At 33.2% G+C, this 20,532-nt stretch overlaps 4 protein-coding genes across 5 annotated transcripts; 1 reads left to right on the top strand and 3 right to left on the bottom strand.

Moving 5' to 3' along the window:
* The first annotated feature begins 115 nt into the window (after positions 1–115).
* Positions 116–5,783, top strand: Gprk1 (G protein-coupled receptor kinase 1). Its single transcript, XM_068288701.1, has 15 exons — positions 116–553; positions 2,070–2,146; positions 2,203–2,276; positions 2,338–2,439; positions 2,524–2,598; positions 3,308–3,369; positions 3,485–3,536; positions 3,652–3,843; positions 3,907–4,062; positions 4,121–4,447; positions 4,525–4,625; positions 4,687–4,905; positions 4,973–5,179; positions 5,242–5,404; positions 5,478–5,783. The coding sequence occupies exons 1-15, from the start codon at positions 441–443 to the stop codon at positions 5,658–5,660; spliced, it is 2,103 nt and encodes a 700-aa protein (XP_068144802.1). The 5' UTR covers positions 116–440; the 3' UTR covers positions 5,661–5,783.
* Positions 5,784–5,970: 187 nt separating this feature from the next.
* LOC137576511 (helicase ARIP4) lies at positions 5,971–12,867 on the bottom strand. Its single transcript, XM_068289670.1, is given in 9 exon segments — positions 5,971–7,118; positions 7,181–7,417; positions 7,479–7,602; positions 7,668–8,247; positions 8,326–8,524; positions 8,590–9,179; positions 9,252–9,582; positions 9,585–11,512; positions 12,580–12,867. Coding segments are annotated over 8 exon segments (4,686 nt in total). The 5' UTR covers positions 11,497–11,512; positions 12,580–12,867; the 3' UTR covers positions 5,971–6,405.
* A 351-nt stretch (positions 12,868–13,218) lies between these two features.
* Positions 13,219–15,536, bottom strand: LOC137577446 (beta-1,4-glucuronyltransferase 1). Its single transcript, XM_068290915.1, has 5 exons — positions 15,439–15,536; positions 14,471–14,904; positions 13,831–14,403; positions 13,596–13,752; positions 13,219–13,487 (listed from the first exon to the last, which is right to left on the bottom strand). Exons 1-5 carry the CDS (start codon positions 15,439–15,441, stop codon positions 13,278–13,280), a joined length of 1,377 nt encoding a protein of 458 aa, XP_068147016.1. The 5' UTR covers positions 15,442–15,536; the 3' UTR covers positions 13,219–13,277.
* A 974-nt stretch (positions 15,537–16,510) lies between these two features.
* Positions 16,511–20,466, bottom strand: LOC137578279 (oxysterol-binding protein-related protein 1). Of its 2 annotated transcripts, none has more exons than XM_068291982.1 (9): positions 20,419–20,466; positions 19,583–19,672; positions 19,282–19,502; positions 18,494–18,752; positions 18,109–18,306; positions 17,843–18,047; positions 17,659–17,784; positions 17,368–17,591; positions 16,511–17,300 (listed from the first exon to the last, which is right to left on the bottom strand). In XM_068291982.1, the coding sequence occupies exons 2-9, from the start codon at positions 19,615–19,617 to the stop codon at positions 17,198–17,200; spliced, it is 1,371 nt and encodes a 456-aa protein (XP_068148083.1). In that variant the 5' UTR covers positions 19,618–19,672; positions 20,419–20,466; the 3' UTR covers positions 16,511–17,197. The 2 variants fall into 2 exon arrangements, with proteins under 2 accessions (XP_068148083.1, XP_068148082.1); XM_068291981.1 differs by having other exon boundaries at positions 20,187–20,421.
* Positions 20,467–20,532: the final 66 nt, after the last annotated feature.

The following is a 20,532-nucleotide window of genomic DNA, read 5'->3' as shown; positions in this document are numbered from 1 at the left end:
ATTTATTTAGATTATCACTGTGATTGTGACTGTGACAAATGATTTACAATCACAGCAATGTAGTTCCCTGTGAATGATATTTAGCTATTTAGCTATATTTTAGCCACACTCGCAGGCCAAGAAAGGAGCTGTTCTTGTGTAAAAAAACAATATACATACTTATTATGTTTTGTTGACAGTAATGTACATGAGTGTGTGTATATGCCATAATTGTAATTAAATAATTAATTGTAAAACATATACAAAAAAAAAAAAAAAACCAAAACAGACATTTGTATGTCGACTTTGTGCAATAGATCATAGGCAACGGAACGGAAGCCATATACATCCAGCTTTATATGTATATATATATCTATACCAAAAATACATATGTGTGTATGAAAAACACAAAAATAGAATTCGCAACAGAAGCAGCAACAGAAACTTAAACACTCGAAGAAATGGCGGATTTGGAAGCAGTATTAGCTGATGTCAGCTATCTAATGGCGATGGAAAAATCAAAATGCACTCCAGCTGCAAGGGCCAGCAAAAAATTAATTTTACCAGATCCCAGGTACTGAAATATGCATGTACCTGTATATGTACATACATACATACATACATATGTACGTATGTTGTTAACTAAGGACTTGTAGATAAATGTGAATGTGTGTGTGTGTGTGTAAGCACACAAAAAAAGTGTACACAAAATTTAAATGTTGTATACACAATTTCAATCCCAATCAATTAAAAGGCATGCATTAATTTTTATGTGTTTATGTATACAAACGTTCTATTTCGTACATCTGATGTAGGTACATACATACATATGTACATAGAAACAGAAAAATGGGGTGGGGAAGGAAAAACTATAGAACAAGATTTTTGTTAGTAATGTACATATGTATGTATGGACAATTTTTTTAAGTGAGGTTCTTCACATGTTTATACTGTGGTTTACAATCAGTGTAAATATATGTGTGTATGTATACATTTTGAATCAGTTTGCAAAAATAGGTGTAATAATTTGTGACGCATATCAAGCAAAATTAGTTCGCTGACCCAATTAACTATAAGTTCACACAGATACACATGCACATGTCTATGCTTATATGTATGTATGCATTTAAATGCATCTTAATATTTTCCTATTCGGGATCAACAGCTGATTCGATCCATGTAAATAAAAGGCGTTTATTTTTGTCGTGCGCCAGTGTAGAATTAAACAATTTGTTTTGCCATTGATTGTTATCATCAATTCAAATGCCGGTCATTGTGACAAATTAATCACACTTAGAGCTGGAATACAAATCTCATTCTTACTAATACCTTTTCTAAGTAAAAGTAAAGTCATTTGTGGTTTGAGTAACGAATTATTAAAATTAATTTTTAAATAGAGAGAACTTTACCCCTTATGGTGTGCAAACGGCTGGGAAATTATTTATTGTTTTGCAAAAAATGCATAACTTTTCTTATGCTTAAAACTTAAATATGTATTTTTTTAGTTTTTTTAGATGATTATTTTTTATCCATAAGACATTCAAAAATTTCTCACAAATATCAAAAAACTAATTCTTGTACTGCATATTGCATAGTTTAGGGGGCAACTTTCCCCAATATCAGCCACAGAAAATAATATTATTATTTTTAATTGTTATTCATATAATAATTATTAATAGTTGCAGTTTCATTTAAAAAAGTGAATACGCGACTGAATGATTGCTTAGAAAGGTCCAAAATAATTATTATAATAATAATGGTAATGGTTAATAATGGTTATTAATGCCATTTTTAATTTAGATTTATTATTAATATTTTATTTCTAATAAAAAATACAAACAAATATAAAAATAAAAATAACCTTGTAAACAGGATGAAACAATTTTTTTGTTTGTTTTTTTTTTTTTTCTAACACAATAAATTGGCATTGACTTTGGGAAATATTAGTTGGGTACACAGTAATGGAATATTTTTAAGCTCTTGATGGCGACTTTTTGAAAGTACTTTGTCCAATGACCAATGACAATAAAAACAATGTACATACATACATACATATATATTAATATATTGGGCACCTTTTTTATTTACAGTGTCAGAAGCGTTATGTACAAGTATCTGGAAAAGGAAAATGAACTTAACTTCCACAAAATCTTTAATGAGGTTTTAGGTATGCAATTAGCGTGTAATTATGAATAGTTTTTTAAAATCTTAATGTTGTTTTAGGTTACTTGTTGTTTAAAGACTTTTGTGAAAATGATTCCGATGAGCCAATACAACAGTTGAAGTTTTATGAGCAGGTAATTATAATTATTTGCTTGATTGATAAAAATATTTAGGGTATTTTATTATCAATTTCAGATAAAAAACTTTGAAAAAACAGAGTGCTATGAAGAACGAAAAAAATTGGCCAGAGAAATTTACGATAATTTTATAATGGAAGAAATGCTCTCTCACACATATGTAAGCTTTAATATTTTGATATAAACTATATTTCGACTTTAAAAAATCGATCTTTAAAATTCTGATCACTTTTATATATTCAAGGAATACTCCAAAGATGCTGTTGCTAGTGTCCAAAAATATTTGTTGAAAAATGAGGTTCCAATGGACTTGTTTGAGGTAAGTCACTCACTCATTGGAGAAATTGTTCACCTGTTTTTAACATGGATTATTGTAAAATACATTTAAAATTGTATTTATACCAAGCACCCACAGGTTGAAATGGTTTAAAGTCGCATAAAAGTGTGTAACAAGCAGAAAGAACCTTTTTTGGCCCCATAAAGTATATATATTCCTGATCAGTATCAACAGACGATCTAGCCATGTCCGTCTGTCCGTTCATATGAACCAATAGATCTTAGAGACTAAAAAATTTGGCTCGAGTATTACGTAAAGTGATCAAGGTTATTTCAAATTTTCGCCAAGCCCCTTTCCGCCCCCGTAATTTGAAAATTTCGATTATCTCCCGTAATTTTTAAATTTATCCCATCGAATTGGGCAAACTTAAATTTAATATTAATATCCAGCAACACACCAAATCTGATCAAAATCCGACTAAAAATAGTCGGAGTTATGCATATAAACGTGTTCTCATAAGGCCGGATTTGGCCGTTTACTGGTGGTGGCGCTAGGGTGCTCATATGCTCGAGTCAGCGAGATACTGAATTGTTCTTGTAAAAACCTTATTGACAGAATTTTGTATGAATACATAAAGGCATTTGTTATTATAAATTTCAAATATATTTGTTTTATTGATGCGTGGTATACCGAAGTCGGTGAGAATTACTTAATTTTTTGATTGTTTAATATTATCTTTCCTTTCGTCCAGCCATACATGGAAGAGATTTTCACTCAACTAAAGGGCAGGCCATTTAAAAAGTTCTTAGAAAGGTAAAAAGTTTTAACAATTATATAAATAAAGTGAATATTTAAAAAAGTTATTTCTATAATTAAAAGGAAATATAAACAATTTGCTGTTTACTGAAATGTTTCATTTCTTTTTTAGTGACAAATTTACCAGATTTTGTCAATGGAAAAATTTGGAGCTCAATATTCAAGTAAGGATTTAAAACATTAAATTTTTTTTGTTATAAATTTTCATTTCACTATAGTTTAAATTTCAAATATATGTTTTAGCATTCAATTAACAAATGTTAAATACATTTTTTACAGCTAACAATGAACGATTTTAGCGTGCATAGAATAATTGGGCGTGGAGGTTTTGGAGAGGTATACGGATGCCGAAAAGCGGACACTGGAAAAATGTACGCCATGAAATGTCTGGATAAAAAGCGCATTAAAATGAAGCAAGGTGAAATGCTGGCTTTAAATGAGCGTAATATGCTTCAAGCTGTCAGTACCGGAGTAAGTGCAACATATTTAAGTTTAATTCATTGTATATTTTTTACTAATAATCGGTTCCTTCAGATTGATTGTCCCTTTATTGTCTGTATGACCTATGCATTTCACACACCCGATAAGCTGTGCTTCATATTAGATTTAATGAATGGCGGAGACTTGCATTATCATTTGTCGCAACACGGCGTTTTTAGCGAAGATGAAATGAAATTCTATGCGGCAGAAGTGAGTAGCCACTATTGAAATAATGTGATGAATAAGAAAATAAGATAAATAATTTCAGGTGATTTTGGGGTTGGAACATATGCATAAAAGATGCATTGTTTACCGCGATCTAAAACCTGCTAACATATTGCTCGATGAAAACGGTCATATTCGAATTTCTGATTTAGGCTTAGCCTGTGATTATTCAAGGAAAAAGCCGCATGCTTCCGTGGGAACTCACGGTTATATGGCGCCAGAAGTATTGTCAAAAGGAACTTCATACGATTCATGTGCAGACTGGTTTAGCTTTGGGTGTATGTTGTACAAATTGCTTAAAGGACATTCACCATTTAGGCAGCATAAAACAAAAGATAAACATGAGATTGATAGAATGACATTAACCATGGTGAGTAGTAGATGAAAGTTTACCTAAAAGTTTATTACTTAAAAGACAAACATAACGGCTACTTTACTATTTTATAGAATGTCGAACTTCCGGATTCCTTTTCTGCGGAATTAAGGAACTTGCTGGAAATGCTACTCCAAAGAGATGTACCCAAGCGTCTTGGCTGTATGGGAAACGGGTAAAATTTGTTATAGGAAAAATATTCAACAGAATAGTTTTGTTATTATTGTGTTTTCTAGGGCTGATGAAGTTAAAATGCATAATTTCTTTTGCGGAATCGATTGGCATCAAGTTTACATTCAGAAATACACTCCACCACTAGTTCCCCCGCGGGGTGAGGTCAATGCTGCAGATGCCTTTGATATTGGATCTTTCGATGAAGAAGACACAAAGGGCATTAAGTTAAACGACACAGACCAAGATCTTTACAAGCATTTTTCATTGACTATATCAGAAAGGTAAGTGCCGGTGTCTAAGAAAAAAACATTACATACTCAGTCAACATTATTATACTTTCACAAATAGATGGCAGCAGGAAGTATCCGAAACAGTATTCGAAACAATAAATCTGGAGACAGATAAAATCGAACAAAAAAAGAAGTCTAAGCAGAAGCTGCATTTTGATACAGATGAAAAAGAATCTGATTGTATTCTTCATGGATATATAAAGAAGCTGGGCGGTTCTTTTGCGTCTTTATGGCAGACTAAATATGCCAAATTGTATCCAAATCGGTAAGTTTTCCTTTTGTTAATCGATTGTTTTGTATATATTGTCTAAGAATATTTTATTACAGGTTGGAACTTCATTCAGAGAGTGGAAATAACAAACCAGAACTTATATTTATGGACCAAGTAGAAGACATTTCGTCTGATTTCATTCTTCACAAAAACGAGAACTGTATACAAATTCGTATTAACGATGGCAGTAGAGATGGTAGAATTGTTTTAACAAATTCTGTACGTATATCGTAGTTGTGAAAAGAAACCGGAGTTTTTCTCTTTAATACACATTAACACATTTTTGTTGCAGGACGAAATTGGTTTAAAGGAATGGGCCTCATCATTGAGATCGGCTCACAAGATGTCACAAGATCTGTTGGGCTCTATGGCAAAGAAAGCTGGCAAAATTTATGGCAGTGAACGAGATGCTAACAAATCGATGTATATACTAGGGGGTAGCAGTTCAACGAAATCGTCTAATGGGTCTAATTAAAAAACTCAATAAAATGAATAAACTAAATTTAACCTACATTAAGATTCCTGCTTTGTAAAACCTCAGTAGGAATATAATCAAGAAAAAATGATTCCTAATAAATCCAATCTTGTAAAATCATGATGTGATTTCAAATGTTTCTTCATTTCTAATCCAATCAGAGCGAATGTAGATGAGTTTGTATCTAATATAAAAACTTAATTTTTGTCTCCATTCAATTACGAATGATTTACAAAAAATTTAAAATATAGCTCATATAGACCATCTATTTATTAAATCCCGTGTAGAGGACAAGTATTAAAGACTATAATTTTCATTATACTGCGCTTTCCTTCAGGGAATCGCCATTTATTTAATTTCATTACATCTTACATACATAAATATTTAATTTGTTTTAATTTAGAATTAGTAGTTTTTGTTATTAATTTTTTTTAACAAAATTATGAAATTTGATTAATTTACTGAAATAATACATTTTGTTTAATTTAAAAACAACCACATACCCCTTCGACCATGCGCACCGCAAATAACGAACAAAATCTCTAGTTGAAGTTGCCATCAATCAATCAAACAATCGTTCTTATCAAACAACAAAAATGCGAAAGCAGCAATAACTTATAAATATAAAAGATAGGTCCCTACTTCGCAACTGAAAATGCATTTGATCTTACATTATCTTTGAGAGCTTATGTTTAACAATGGACAATGAGACAGAAAGCCATAGGGTTTAAATTTATTTACATTGTTATTGAGGCGCCCAGTCATTCATAGGATAAGTACTTCCCAAGTATGATTGCTGGCGAAGTGGCTCAGTTGAGGCGGGCGTACTTGCCACCGCGCTCCAATGTTGTCTAGGAAAAGTATTCGAATTTACATAGGATGATGGACTTGCACTATATCCGGGAGTTGCATGCAAGTTGGAATGATACGGCGCAAAATTTAAATTTCCATAGGAAGCGTAATTATTCAGATGATAGCTTGAAGACGGCGCTGCGGCTTTGTGCTTATTGTCATAGTAATCATAATATTGTGGGGGATACGAGTGCTGGAAATGTTTACTTTGAAAATACGCATTTTCCGTTAGGTCCGTTGGATTGGGCACAAGCGGATTCGAAAGTGGCACACTAGATTGAATGCAATTAACACTATTGTAGGCCGCTTCGCTAATATTAGGGGGTAATTGAGATTGATGTTTGTAGGGCTGTTGTTGTTGTTGTTGCTGCTGCTGTTGTTGCTGCGGGAAATCTAAGTTACAAGGTATCTGATGTTGGTTCTGAGATATATTAAACTGCGTTGTAGTTGCTGACGTATTTTGCTGCGTGTGATGTTTAACTTGCTGAAGATTCTCAGACAATCTGTTTTCTTTAGAGGACATCTGTTCTTTGTTTGTTGAAGTTGTTTTTTCACCTTCACCTTTGTTTTCCACATGGGTGGGCTTATCATCAGCAGTTTTGTCTCCTAACATTGAATGTAAAATGATTGTAAGTAATATATTAATGTATAAAAGAACTCACACATACCTTCTTCTGGAGATTGTGACTTTGGTACATCTGTGTCACAATCAGATGTTATATCAATTATATCCTCTTTGGCTGGCTTTTCACCATCCGTAGATTTTGTTGTTGTTCTAATTGCTATGATTTTTCCACTATCCAATTGCATATAAATCCCTTTGGTAGATTTTAAGACCATAACTCGTTGTCCAGCCTTCAATATAATATTGGCTTTGTCGGAAGAGTTTGTGGGGATAACAACGTCTAAAAATAAATATATATATTTAAATATATCTATAAATATTTGTGTTATTTCTTTAATTACCTAATGGTAAAGTCATTTCTTGTGCAGTCATTCCTTGCCTTTGCCACACATCAGCAGGAATCCAGCGAGTTGTGCGTCCTCCACTACAGACAGTGGTACTTTTCTTTGTCTGCATTGGTCTTATCTGTGAAAATAAAAATGCTTTGGTTAATTAAATATACATATTAGAGTCTAAATTTCTTTACGCACCGATGCTACTGGTCGACTTATGATAGTTCCATCATTATTAACAATTTTGTAATTCATCTTGTTAGGAGTGCATATGAATTTATTATTAACTGAGGCTTTCTTTTCCTGTTCATAGCTACGATGAGCCTGTCGTTTTTCTGCCTGTGACAACTTCCTGTCCTTTTGATCAACTAGTAAGCTATCATGGAAAAATGGCTCTTTTGATATATAGTTTCTGTGCAGTTCTATAATGCTGTTAATTATTGAATCTTCATGATTTTGGTTAAATTCTGGTTCCTCTTTGGGTGTCTTAGGCACAACAACTGCGGGCTCCTCTGATTTTTCAGATTTTTCTTCCTCAGGGGCATCGGTTTTTTCTTCTGCTGCCACTTTGGGAGTTTCAATCACATTTTCATCATCGGAATTGTCATCGTGACACAGATTAGTTATATCCTTCATAGACAAATGTGCCTCGGGATTGCATTCGTCAACAATTCGGTCGGACATTCCTTGCTTCTTAATTTGCCTATCATAAATTTTCTTCTCTAGGCATTTATCCATTACAATTCTATATACATAGCAGGGTTTTGTTTGTCCATATCTAAAAGAAAAACAATTTTTAAATTATTAACAAGTGTTTTAATTTTTACCAATTGATATATTTTTTCTTTATAGTTACCTATAAATTCTATATACAGCTTGCGTATCATGGCAAGGATTCCAACTAGCATCAAATATGATTACTCGATTAGCTCCGGTTAAATTAATACCCAGGGATCCTGCTCGTGTTGATATTAAAAATAGTTTTACATTACTATTTGAGTTGAATTCATTGACTAGCCTCTCTCTTTCTTGTGAAGATGTTGAACCGTCTAGACCTAAAAGATATGCGTATGCTTACCCTTTTTTTCTTTTTACAAAATTATAAATTGTAGCAACTTACGAAAATATGAAATGTTACGAGTCCAAAGCTCATGACTTCCCGGAACGTAACTTGCTTTTAGGAATCCTTCAATTGAATTTAACGTTAATAGACTTTGGCTAAATAATAAAATTCTATCTCCAAGATGTATGCTCTCCTTCATTATGGTGAAGAATATTTCCATTTTGGGTGAATTTGATATTTGATCCGATACATAGTTTTTCATCAGATCAACAGCCCAGCCGCATGAGAATTCATCATTTCTCTTAGCCCTCAGAGCCTTTTTAGCCGCTTCTATGTTAATACTGGTCATTTGCTTCATTTTTGAAATATTATTGCCGGCAGAAAAATCTGTTTCCATTTGTTTACTTGTTGATGAATGCTGAATACTGGTTTCGACTGTTTTAATTTCATTTGTATCTAAATCAACTATTTCCGAAGATCCCGATATATTTTCCAAGTCTTTGGTCATTACCGAATCAGTTTGCTTTATGGCTTCAACACAGGCCGGCTTAGAAAGCATACTTGACTCGAGCCAATAGTTACTCTTTGTTTCACAGTTATAGCCGCCATAACTGAGTTGATCTCTATTTTCCTCATAGTAGTTTGAGCTGCGAATTGTGAAAAAATAAAGCATAGTTTATAGTAGATACCTTGATGAGTAACAGCAACACAAAAATTACCTTGGATTGGGAGGATACTTTTCTGGATTCCTATCTGTAGCTGCTGAAGGTATATTAAATGAGTTCTCATTCGTTTTAACTGGCACCTGTTCGAAAGTCGCATCGGGCGTGAGCTTTTCTGAGATAGTCGGTGCTGTATTGACGGCACTAATAGGATTACTAGGATGAATGGATTCCACTGACGATGTAGCAGCGCTCTTGCTAAGTTCCTCGTCGATTTCTAAGTCTAAATCAGTCTCACATTTTTTTAGAAAATTGTATAGAACATCCGGATGATTCCAAATTTTACAACAAACGGCAAAGGCTTTCAAAGGATTTGGAAAAGCCTTTTCCTAACAACATCAGTCATAAAAGTTTCATAGAGTTTTCTTTGAAACGCCGTCATTCGCACAAATATCACATACTCCAACTTTTTGGGTAAAGTACTTTGTAATACAGTATGCGAACGTCTCTGAACGAATCCTAGTAAGAGTGAATGAAGCACATGGGCTCTGTATCTCATAAGTTTTATGTCATCAGGTGTCGAATCCACACATTGTCCATTTTGAATTGGTCTTTCGAACATGTTGCAGAACTCTGTTCGCGTTCCCAGATAATTTGGCCGTACGAAGTCGACCATACACCAATATTCTAATAGGTTATTTTGGAGAGGATATCCAGTGAGTACAATGCGTCGACGGGTGCGTATTTGTTTTAATGCAAGTGATATGCCAGCATGTGAGTTCTTAATTCTGTGCCCCTCATCGCAAATAACCAGATCTGGACCGGGTTTAACTAACGCTTCGAATACCATGTTCATAAGATTAGTACTCGAGTCGTAACCATCAATTCGATGAGGATTTTTGCTAACTTTTCGTTTACGCGTTGTGGCCAGCTTCAATGCGAGTAGACGAAACAGTTCATAGCCAATTAAGAGGACACCGCCTTCGTGTACCCAGTTTAAAATTACTTTTGCTCGAGCAGTTAGGGTCTTCTGTTGGTCATTCAAAACGAAAATATCAAAGTTACGTGGACGTATATTTTCATCGGCCGATTGTCGTGGGACCCACATATTGAATTCACTTAACCAATTTTGAAGGGTATTTATGGGCATAACACATAATACCGTCTTTGCTGATGTATGTCTTAAAAAAATATCACAGAAGGAAACTACTTGCAAGGTTTTCCCCAGACCCATGGAATGAGCAAGTATACAGCCAAAGCCGCTTGATTTGCTAAACCTCCTTGTGGATTCAATTATGTTATCGTACAGAAACCGTACACCTCCAATTTGATGTGGCTTAATTACTTTGGAAATCTGTGGAGCCAAATAGATGGTCTCCTCGCCCTCAGGATGTGCCATATTGACAACAACCCGTCCATCCTCATCGGGAATATTATAGGCATCTTTCACATGCATCCCACTATTTGTGGCATCATCCGATTCATTAACGTCTTCCTCCTCATCCTCTTCCTCCTCCGAAAGCAGTATACAATCATCATCGGAGCTGTCATCAATGGTAACAACTTCATTTGATTCATCGGGATGGGCTTCCTTATTTAACACATCGTCAATACTGCAACTTAGACTACTATTCGTCTCGTCCAAAGTCTCCGATGCCAGCTCATCCTCGTGTAGATCGATAGGAGTTTCGTTATTGTTAATAATTTCATTGTTCAACGTACACTTGTTCAGATCCTCGCTTTCATCTAGTTGTAATATGCGGAAGAATTGCTTGTGAACAACTTGCTTTTGAATTTCTCGCATCGATTTTTGCTGATCGGCCACACGAGCCAGACGTTCCGCTTCTTCTTTTTGAGCTGCTAGTGTTGTGGTATCTAAATTGGTCTCATCCATGACATCCCGAATGTTTTTCCTAAGTTGATTATTCTTCTTCTCTTCGGCGGTTGGAAGGGCCACCCGTTTACTTGTCGACTGCTGTTCGGGGGGAAATAGTGCATTTCTCCGCTTTTGACCCGATGTGAAATTGTTCATTTCGTTTTTGATTTGCTCTGGCATTAGTAATTTCATCTTTTCGGGACAATGATCGATGGGAGGCATGATAGTTTCTGGCATAGCTCCTAACATATAAGCCCCATTTGCCGGATTCACCATAGGATGGTTCATTAAATTTAGCGTATCATTAGGTAACATTGTTGGTGGTAGTGGTGGTGGTGGTGGTTCATATCTGTACATATTGGGAGGAATGACATCCAATCTCTCCATGCGCTGAATATCACCATTAACATTGTTTTGTTGTTCCATTATGTCTGCTGTTTTCCTGCAAATAATACAAATACGTTTATTCTTTACCAACTTTATCTAGTCTATAATTAAATACATCGGGTTAAAAAATGAGCAATGACCGTTCCAAAAGATTTTTAAAACATCAATTATTTCTTGACTTCGGATCTTTCAAATCATATATAAAATTAACTGTGCAGCACCAAAAATGATATAGTAATGACAGGTCGTAGCTCTATTGAAAGCCGCAAGTGGAAATGTGTGAAAGATAGATCACAAAAAAGAGAGTCTTAGATTAGATATTGCCCTTTTAATAAATGACTGTTCAACAAAGGGATAAAAAAAAATCTGACAGAATAGTCGGAGATCGTTAAAAGAATATAAATATGTACACATGGATGTGTGCTTTAAATCAATATTTCTATGTCATCATGGAATAACGAACAATTATTTACTTCATTAAAATATTTTATTTATCCAGTGTATGTAAGTCATTGAGATTTCTTGATAATTGTCGGATTAAAGATACACATGTACAGCTGATTTAAACCAATCCATAGACCTGCATTTGTTTGTTTAGATGTACATAGATAGATCTACCAACCTATTCATTTACATACATTAAACTTTTCATAAATTGTAATGAGATGTAATTATGTATGTACATATGTATATACATACATATGTAGATACCAATTGACGAAAGAGAACTCGGCTAAGGCTGATCAAAAATGTATGTATGAGATTATTTAGAATTTACTAGAGAATACATACATCCCTTTACATACCCACAATATACATACATATGTATGTACATAATTACAATAGATACATATGCGCATATACACGCATAAATATGTATGTATTTGTACATTAGTTTTGGTTTCGAGCATTCTTAATTTCAATTATGCATGTATGTACATACTTACACATATGTACATACATGCGTACATACGTGAACGCTTTTACACTTTTTTCACAGTCATTAAGTAGAAAAAATAATCTTACACAAATTTGCATACAAATGTATTTGTGGAATCAAGTACATACATATGTAAATATGTACATAGTTGCACCTGCATTCAGATCATATGTGGCATGTACCTACATTTATTGGTATCCTTTACAAGTGAATTTATGCAGCCGGCGAACAACAATTTCTAAGATGGCATTATTAATGTTTATATTCACAATTATCAAACAGTTTTGTCACGCAATTTGCAGCTGCACTTTGTTGTTACACACACAAATAAACGTGTTCTCTACACATGCGAGTGTATACCTGCGCATACAAATGTGCAAATATTATTAATATTTAACAATATCATTGTAAATTCTGATTTTCCTTCAATTTGTTGTATGTATGTACATAAATGTACATAAAAATTACACACACAAGTGCGTTTAAAATGTATCCACTCAGTCTTTGTTAGAGATGAGCGCAACTTCAGTACTCGCAGCAGTTACTTATCACGGGTACTTTTTTAAAAGGAACGACAAGCAATCGTGACTACGAAATAAAATCGATAAGCGCACCAGTGAGAAATTATAAAACTATCGGCCAGATCGGACAATTTTATCAAATAGTAGAAGCAATTGATCGAAATTAGTAAATTTTTAAAAAACCGTTGATAATTTTCAAGCCATATTTATAAAATTTTAATATTTCTTCCACTATTTGATGTTATTAAACTTATGCGACGATTTTCTTACTACATTAATTACTTTAAACCAAGAACCGAATCACATTTAAAATAAAATATATTTTTAAATACTTTACAATTAAATACAAAGTTTTAACCTTATCTTATTAATATTTTATTTTTGCCAGCTTTTTGGGTTTTATAACGTGCAAAAATTTCACTTTTAAAACCATCAAATTTTTTGCGATTTATATTATTCTGTTGCTCTCTCCAAGCAGGTCTCGTTTGCTTTCTCTGGAGTCCCCAATGACAAGTAAATACCGGAGTTAATACATAAAATTCAAACCCAGCGATATGCATTTCATAGACCTAAAAGCAAAAATCAATTTTTATTGATATATGTACATGGTAACATAAACTTACAGATTTCCGTTGCGCTCAAATTCTTTATAAATTTGTCAGATTTAGAATACTTACTTGGGAGTTACGCGTAAATCCGTATCCGGTAAATCTTTCGTCATGAGCAGGAACATTATCCATTGCAATATAAAATGGTTCATACAAGAACTCAAAGTTTGTTACTGAGTGGCTAATTTTTGTAACATCAGTCTCATTTAGATTCGTAGATAGCCATCTAAAATAATTAAATACATTTCAAAATTATTTCACTAGATGCACTTTAATTCCAAAAATGCCGCCTCATTTTACTCACTTTGTGAAATTTGTTGCATATTGATTGTAAATGAATACCTTTTCATGAAAAGGTCTCGCCAAGCCCTTTCTAATTAACCTAAGAAGGCTTTTCTTTGATCGGGGAAATGGAGCACGAACGTCTATTTCAAACGTTGGTATTACATAAGCACAATTCTTAATACATCGCTCGCCTTTAAAGAAATCGTTGAGTTGAGCAACAATATTCGTGCTGGGTATTATGTCAATATCAGTAAGGAACACGTACTTCGATTGACATCCTTTACGCGCCAAATTACGCATATGATTTTGAGGATAAGTATTTCTCTGTCGCCATTGTAGAGTTTTGAGTGTTCTCAATTTGAGCAAAGCCTTCAAAGTTTTCTCAGGATATCGGCAATCAAATTTGCCCTTTAAAATGAAAGGCAATGTCACGACTTTGGGTAACTTTTCGTAGTCCCGTGGAATTAGTATATGGAATGTGGCATTAGCTTTAATATTAGGAAAGCAAAGTCTCATGTACGTAATAAAATATTGCAATATAAGAAATTCCTCATTACTGGCAGAGAATAGAGCGACTGATATGGGTCCGTACCTGTTAATGTGAAAAGTGAAATCGGCTTATATACTGTGTAGAGAATTCGCATTTCTTTCTTACTTACCAATTAGCCGACACCTGTGCTAGGGAATTCAGACGCTCCACAGAACTCTGAGTTGCTAAACATATAAGACTATTTTCAGATGACTCTGTATATTGATCTCCGACAATAGCAAAATCTTTTATTTTGTATGCATGCTGATTGTCCCACCTTCCATAACTTAGATCCAAGTCATCGAATGCTAATGATGTTGTTTTATTTTCATTATACAAATTCTCTAATTTTATGAGTGGGTGTACGAAAGATAAATCAACTTCCGGGTTCTTGGGGCATTTTGTGGGTGAAATTACGGGACGCGATACTGGCACTGTGTGGCCTTGTGCACTGCATTCCTTAGTCACTTGTCCTGACGGTGGATAGACTTTCAATAGCCAAAAAATATTCACTGATAGCAGAATTAATAAAATTTTAATTGAACTGCATTTTGATATGTCGTGCTAAAAATACAAAGCAAGATAAAAAAAATATTATTAACATACAATTAGAAAGTAATCGTCCTTTTTCCATTGTTTTATTCGCTCGGTTGCAATAATTTGCTTTAAAATCGATTTGTATGGATTATATTTTATTAAACTGTCGAATATACTTAGTCTTGGATTCACCTTTATACAGAAACGATTCGTAAATATTATGAAATCTCTGAGCAGGAACATTTTATAATTAGTAAATATAAGCAATATATTATTATTTAAATTTAGTTCGGTTTAAAGTTGCACCAGCACTGTAATATTGTTCCATCACGTCATAACACATACGAATAATCACTGCGTACTTGAGAAAAAAAATAAACAAAAAATTCTGTATATAATTAACATCAGCTGCTAGATTCTTATGTATGTACATACATACATATGTATGTATAACTACAAACATGGATTGAAATGCAAAAAAATTACCACCAAGAGTAATAAACAGACAAAGTGGTAAGGATATTAAAACACATTTTAGGAATTTATTTATAGAAAATTTACCATCTTTTGATTTATAAACAAAAGTCAATTGTATAAATGCAGCAAAACACTTGTTCCATTTTTGCCAAACTTCCTTTAGTTTTCTCTTTCGTCCTGTTTTGCTTTGGACATAACATCCCCTATTTCAGTCCCCAAAAGCCATAACATTGAGGGTTTTTTTTTCGGTTAACAGTTACAAGTTAACAGTACAGTAAAATTAAACGAAAAACAGGTCTTTTTTGGCGTAATAAAAAAAAAAAATGATTTTTTGTTCAACTCTATTATTTTAGATTTCAATAAATTGAAAAATTAGTGTCGGCGGGGCCAATATCACTATACAACTATATAGATCGAATCATTCGATTTAAGTCATATTATCCCAGAAATCCTTAACAAATTTTTTGACATTTGATTTTTTAAATTCTCTCAAATGTTCAACACAATGTGAAAATAAAGGTTAATATGGTAAAACAGTTCATATTTATTTAACTTGTGCTTTCAAATTTTCTCCAACAAATTTCGAGTTGGTTTGTTATTAAGAAGCTTTAGAATACAATTAGAAAACAATTTATTTAAAATGATTTCTGGAATTGCCCCAGGTAATGATAGCACAAATTAAACTATCAATTGTTAGATATTGATAGCAAAAGGTAAGGATAACAAAACTACCGATTGTTAGATTAATTTTTGCTATCATTACCAATTGTTAGATATGATGATAAGGAAATGCATAAAGTGTGATTTCTGTAAAAAACGAAAGTTTTTTCAGACTTTCTATTATTGTATGTTTCTGACGGTTTCAATCATTTTTCGGACGTCACACGACAAAGGTACTTTATTTTTATTATTTTTAATTTGTAACCCAGAAATTTGTTCCACTTTTTTCGCTGTAAATCATCCCAATCTCATTTATAGTCATGCCAGTCACGAAATTAAAAATCCATATGTTTCTTAAATGTAAAATCCATTACGTTGCTGTGACTCACATTTTAATTAGCATTGAGGAAACGCTGATTTTTATACATAAGTTGCTCTGGATATGGTCTTTCGATCCAACTCGATCATTAGGTCCATGGAGAAACTGAATCATCGCTGGCAATTAATCATTTATTTTAAAGAACTTTTAAGCAACAAATTTGTAAGCGCAATAAACAAATGAGCAACAGTTTTTAATTGATTTGTATAGAACTATTACATAGTTAACAATAAATACACAGATCATCTTAAAAGTAATAATCTGCAAAACTAGGGCGGCACAACTACTTAATTATTAAGCATCCTTCTACAGGATTTTTAATGTATTACTAACTGAATATTCTCACTTTGAAAACGGACACTTTAATTCGCACTTGCCCAAATAAATACGATCATAATATCATCATAGACCAACAGCTGCAATGTAATTTAAGCAATATTTTTAATTTCCAAAACCGAATTCGTTGGGGGATTTAAAAAGTGATGAGTTTTGAAAACATAGTTTAAGTCGGTGTGGGAATTTCAACTTTTGTGTTTAATGTGTCCCCACAACAAAACAAAATCCTTTTGTATGTATATTACCAATTTTTGTTTCTCAGATAATTGTATATTGTGCCATTGGTTATGTACAAACAATAAATATACATATAATATTGTATATATGTAAATATATATTCGGTCCTAATTTCAATATGTTCTTTTCTGCACTTAGTAGTATACATTGCTCAAACAATTACAAATTACATACATACAAATAAATACTTCTATATATATATATCTTTGCAAGAGTATATAGAAAATTCATCTAAAATATTGTATAGGAATTTTCATAGTTGCGGTCCCAATAGCCTCCAATATAGTTCCAATCATCGTTTTTCGTATAAGGACTGTCGACAATTTTAAACCATCTAAAAATGAATTGAATTTTATTACATTATCGGTTCTTGGATTTATTGTTATCAATTTTTACTATACCTTGGAGACCATTCCTTTTCATTATTGGATTTTCTATGCTTTCTAGTGTCTCTTTGTTGTTCCTCCAAACGTGTCTTCTCCTTTGAAGCGCCATCTATGTCGCCATTCTCCAGACACAATATATCAGGTCGCAAACGCGAATCGGTAGGGCAAAGTGTTGTAGGTGGTTTCATGTTTTTGTTCATAGCATTAAGTTGCATGGCAAAGTTAGTGAATTGATAATACTGAAAACAAAAGATATAGCCATATAGGAGAAAGGCGATGAATGTGTGGAAGGATATTCTTACGTACCTCGCTAGCATTGGCGGGTCGTGGTTTGCAACTCCACAAAAGCGTGGAATCTGGTATATCCAGTGAGTATGCCGACTCACTCTTGGGTATATCACCCTCAAATTCCGGTGGGGGGAGGTTGTCACTCTACAATGATGGGATGCAAATTATTGATTTAATCATTGAAATAACTTTAAATACTTACATCCTGTATAGATAAGCTACGGAATGAGTTTAATTTAAAACTATTCAATTTGGAAAACATCCGCTTTGGAGTACCATCAGGTGAATTCGAATCTTTATCATCATTCTTTTTGGTTCCTTGTTTCAAATACTGATTATAATTTTCGGCTGGGCAGCATTTAATGAATTCGGTCCATTTGCCGTAAAGAAAGAACAAATTCTTCTTACTGCAAATAATATCGTAATAAATTAGTCAAAATCCAAATATAAAGAATTTCATCCACATACTTCTCATCCTTTACAAAACCCTCCACTCGATGTAAGTTTTTGGCAGCTGATCCAGATGACTTGAACGTTAGGCTTGCAACATGACCAGTTGAGTGATTTCTGATTTCCATATTACCATACTGTTCAATCCATAGTTTTCCAACAATTATATTGTGTACACAACAATTGACATTACTCCATGTGTAGGTTTCGTTCCACCTATTTATGACAAATATCCAAGGATGAGTAAGGATGTAATTGAGTAGTGAAATTGTGTAGCGTGGCCAAAAAGTATATTGGTCAAATTAAGTTGTATGCTTGAAGTTATATACATATTTACATCAAGGTAAATGTATTATGAAATTTTGGCCACTCCACTCAAATAACAGATGACATCTAGACATACTTAGGAAGCTCAATGGTTACTATTCCTTTCGGATTAACCTCAACACTTTTTCCCCACAATTTGAGTTTCGGATTAATTGAGCCATGAAATTTGAAATCAGCGGATTCTGCATGAAATGCAGATACTGGTGGATGATGGGAAACCTGCTCGCAAACGATTCGATAATCTTCCCTCTGAAGTTCGTATGTCTCTCCAAGAAGAGGGTTAAATGGTTTACCCAATCGATCCCAGTTTGAAGCTAAGGCAGATACCGCAAAAGCTAAAAAAACAAAATGTCAAGTTACGCAAATGTTTTCATCTATAATTAAAATTACGTGAACTATATTTCGATTTTCGTCATGTTTATAGTGGGTAGTAGAATCATTATTACAAAATTCTTTTTTAGCTCTATAGTTTACTTCATTAAGGCCCTTTGTCTTGTAATTTTGATCATATTAATACATATCAAATGTATCTTAAGCCATGCAATATATCTGCTTTATGATAGTTCTCTCGACTGTGGGTTAAATTCGCAATCATTGTTTATGTATTGGGTTAAAAAAATAGTCTCGAGAATGATGGGTTCAATGGATTGTCGCAATAGTTGTTTGTTCATTGTTTAACTACGTTCAAAATATAATTAACACACTAAAAGGATACACACTACGGAATTAAGAAGAGTTTTGGGTGATTTCATGCCAGTTAGAAGAACTAAACATAACACAATATAATTCGAAGGAATTGCTTCCCAACATTCACAATGATGTCTAAATGTTTTGTCATAAATTGTATGATGATCTAGCACTTACCTGCAACATATTTCATTCGGTCAGCTGGTGTTTCCTGGCGAGATGCTTCGGTCAATAAATGTGCGTATTCCATATATTCGCATAATCTTTGCAGGAAGCTCAATGGTTCATTAAGCATAACTGGCATTGTAATTTTGCTCAAGTCCTTGCCAATGCAATTCTTAAGGATAGCCCAAATACTGACTTCTTTTCGAGAAATCATTGGAGCTGGCAATACGGTTCTATATACAACAATCAATGTATTAATATTTTGAGCAATTCAAATGGAGATTTAAATAAATAATTGTGTAATTACTCTCACCTTCCCACATATTTTGTATTTTCACCCTCCGCCATTCTCAAAATAAATGCGTTCAATATTAGGAAGAAATTGACTTTGGAATTGCGACGTCTGAAAACGAATGAGAAATCGTATATTTAAAGATTAATAATTGTTGCTCATAAAAATATTTTTAGCTACTTATGTATAGATGTCAATTTCGTGTGATTACATTTTCATAAAATCGAAGGTCAGTTCTTAGAGTAGTTTAAATTATTTATTTATTATCCAGATAATAGTCCAGCCTTTATATCAAGATAATTTACATTAAACATTGGCTATGATGATTCAAAAATATTGTTTCACATTGATTCGTGTATATGTTCCTAAAATGTAAGTACATAGGTACTTCATATACACATTTTGTCTATGATAAATGCGTTAGTGTTTGAGTTTTTCCATTGTTGAAATTTTAAGCTTCCACACAAAAACAATGAATCTTATCATAAACTTCCACCGTCTAAAGGCTACCTATTTTATTGCCTATACAAGTACATACACATCCATATGTATATATTTAGCACATACATGATATGTATTCTAGCATACTTTTATTAGTTAGAGCAATTATTTATTTATGACTAACTCTGGGTGGCTTTATGTGCGTAGGCATCCAAATGCTGCTTGTCTTACAAGTTCATTTGCACGCAAAACTTGGAAACTTTGAACGGATTTTAATTAACGAATAGTTCAATTGGTCAACAATCAAAAATAGTATTATACTGTGCGGCACTTTCACTAAAATTTTTCACGTTGTTCAAGTGCAGAATTTGAGATAAAATTATTTACAAACGTTCCTTTACCTTACGCTTACTTACACTAACTAAAGTTTTCACCTTTCTTTTGGGGCGACTTTATATTTTGGGGTTTTTAATCAATATATAACGATAAGAAAGCGCATGAAACAGCTTTAGAAGAAGCTTTCAAATTAG

This window comes from Drosophila tropicalis, unplaced genomic scaffold (genome assembly GCF_018151085.1).
Source record: "Drosophila tropicalis isolate 14030-0801.00 unplaced genomic scaffold, ASM1815108v1 contig_593, whole genome shotgun sequence".
Classification (NCBI taxonomy): domain Eukaryota; kingdom Metazoa; phylum Arthropoda; class Insecta; order Diptera; family Drosophilidae; genus Drosophila; species Drosophila tropicalis.
This window is presented reverse-complemented; position numbering and strand designations above follow the sequence as displayed.

Excerpts from the sequence above, each read along its gene's own strand:
- Gprk1 (XM_068288701.1), top strand. The coding sequence starts at position 441 with ATGGCGGATTTGGAAGCAGTATTAGCTGATGTCAGCTATCTAATGGCG. Across the intron at positions 4,448-4,524 it reads ATAGAATGACATTAACCATG|AATGTCGAACTTCCGGATTC; the intron begins GTGAGTAGTAGA and ends ACTATTTTATAG. Across the intron at positions 5,180-5,241 it reads GCCAAATTGTATCCAAATCG|GTTGGAACTTCATTCAGAGA; the intron begins GTAAGTTTTCCT and ends ATTTTATTACAG.
- LOC137577446 (XM_068290915.1), bottom strand. Across the intron at positions 14,404-14,470 it reads GCACAGGTGTCGGCTAATTG|GTACGGACCCATATCAGTCG; the intron begins GTAAGTAAGAAA and ends TCACATTAACAG. Across the intron at positions 13,488-13,595 it reads GATTTACGCGTAACTCCCAA|GTCTATGAAATGCATATCGC; the intron begins GTAAGTATTCTA and ends TTTTGCTTTTAG.
- LOC137578279 (XM_068291982.1), bottom strand. The coding sequence starts at position 19,617 with ATGGCGGAGGGTGAAAATACAAAATATGTGGGAAG. Across the intron at positions 19,503-19,582 it reads AATACAAAATATGTGGGAAG|AACCGTATTGCCAGCTCCAA; the intron begins GTGAGAGTAATT and ends TGTTGTATATAG. Across the intron at positions 17,592-17,658 it reads GACCCGCCAATGCTAGCGAG|TATTATCAATTCACTAACTT; the intron begins GTACGTAAGAAT and ends TTTTGTTTTCAG.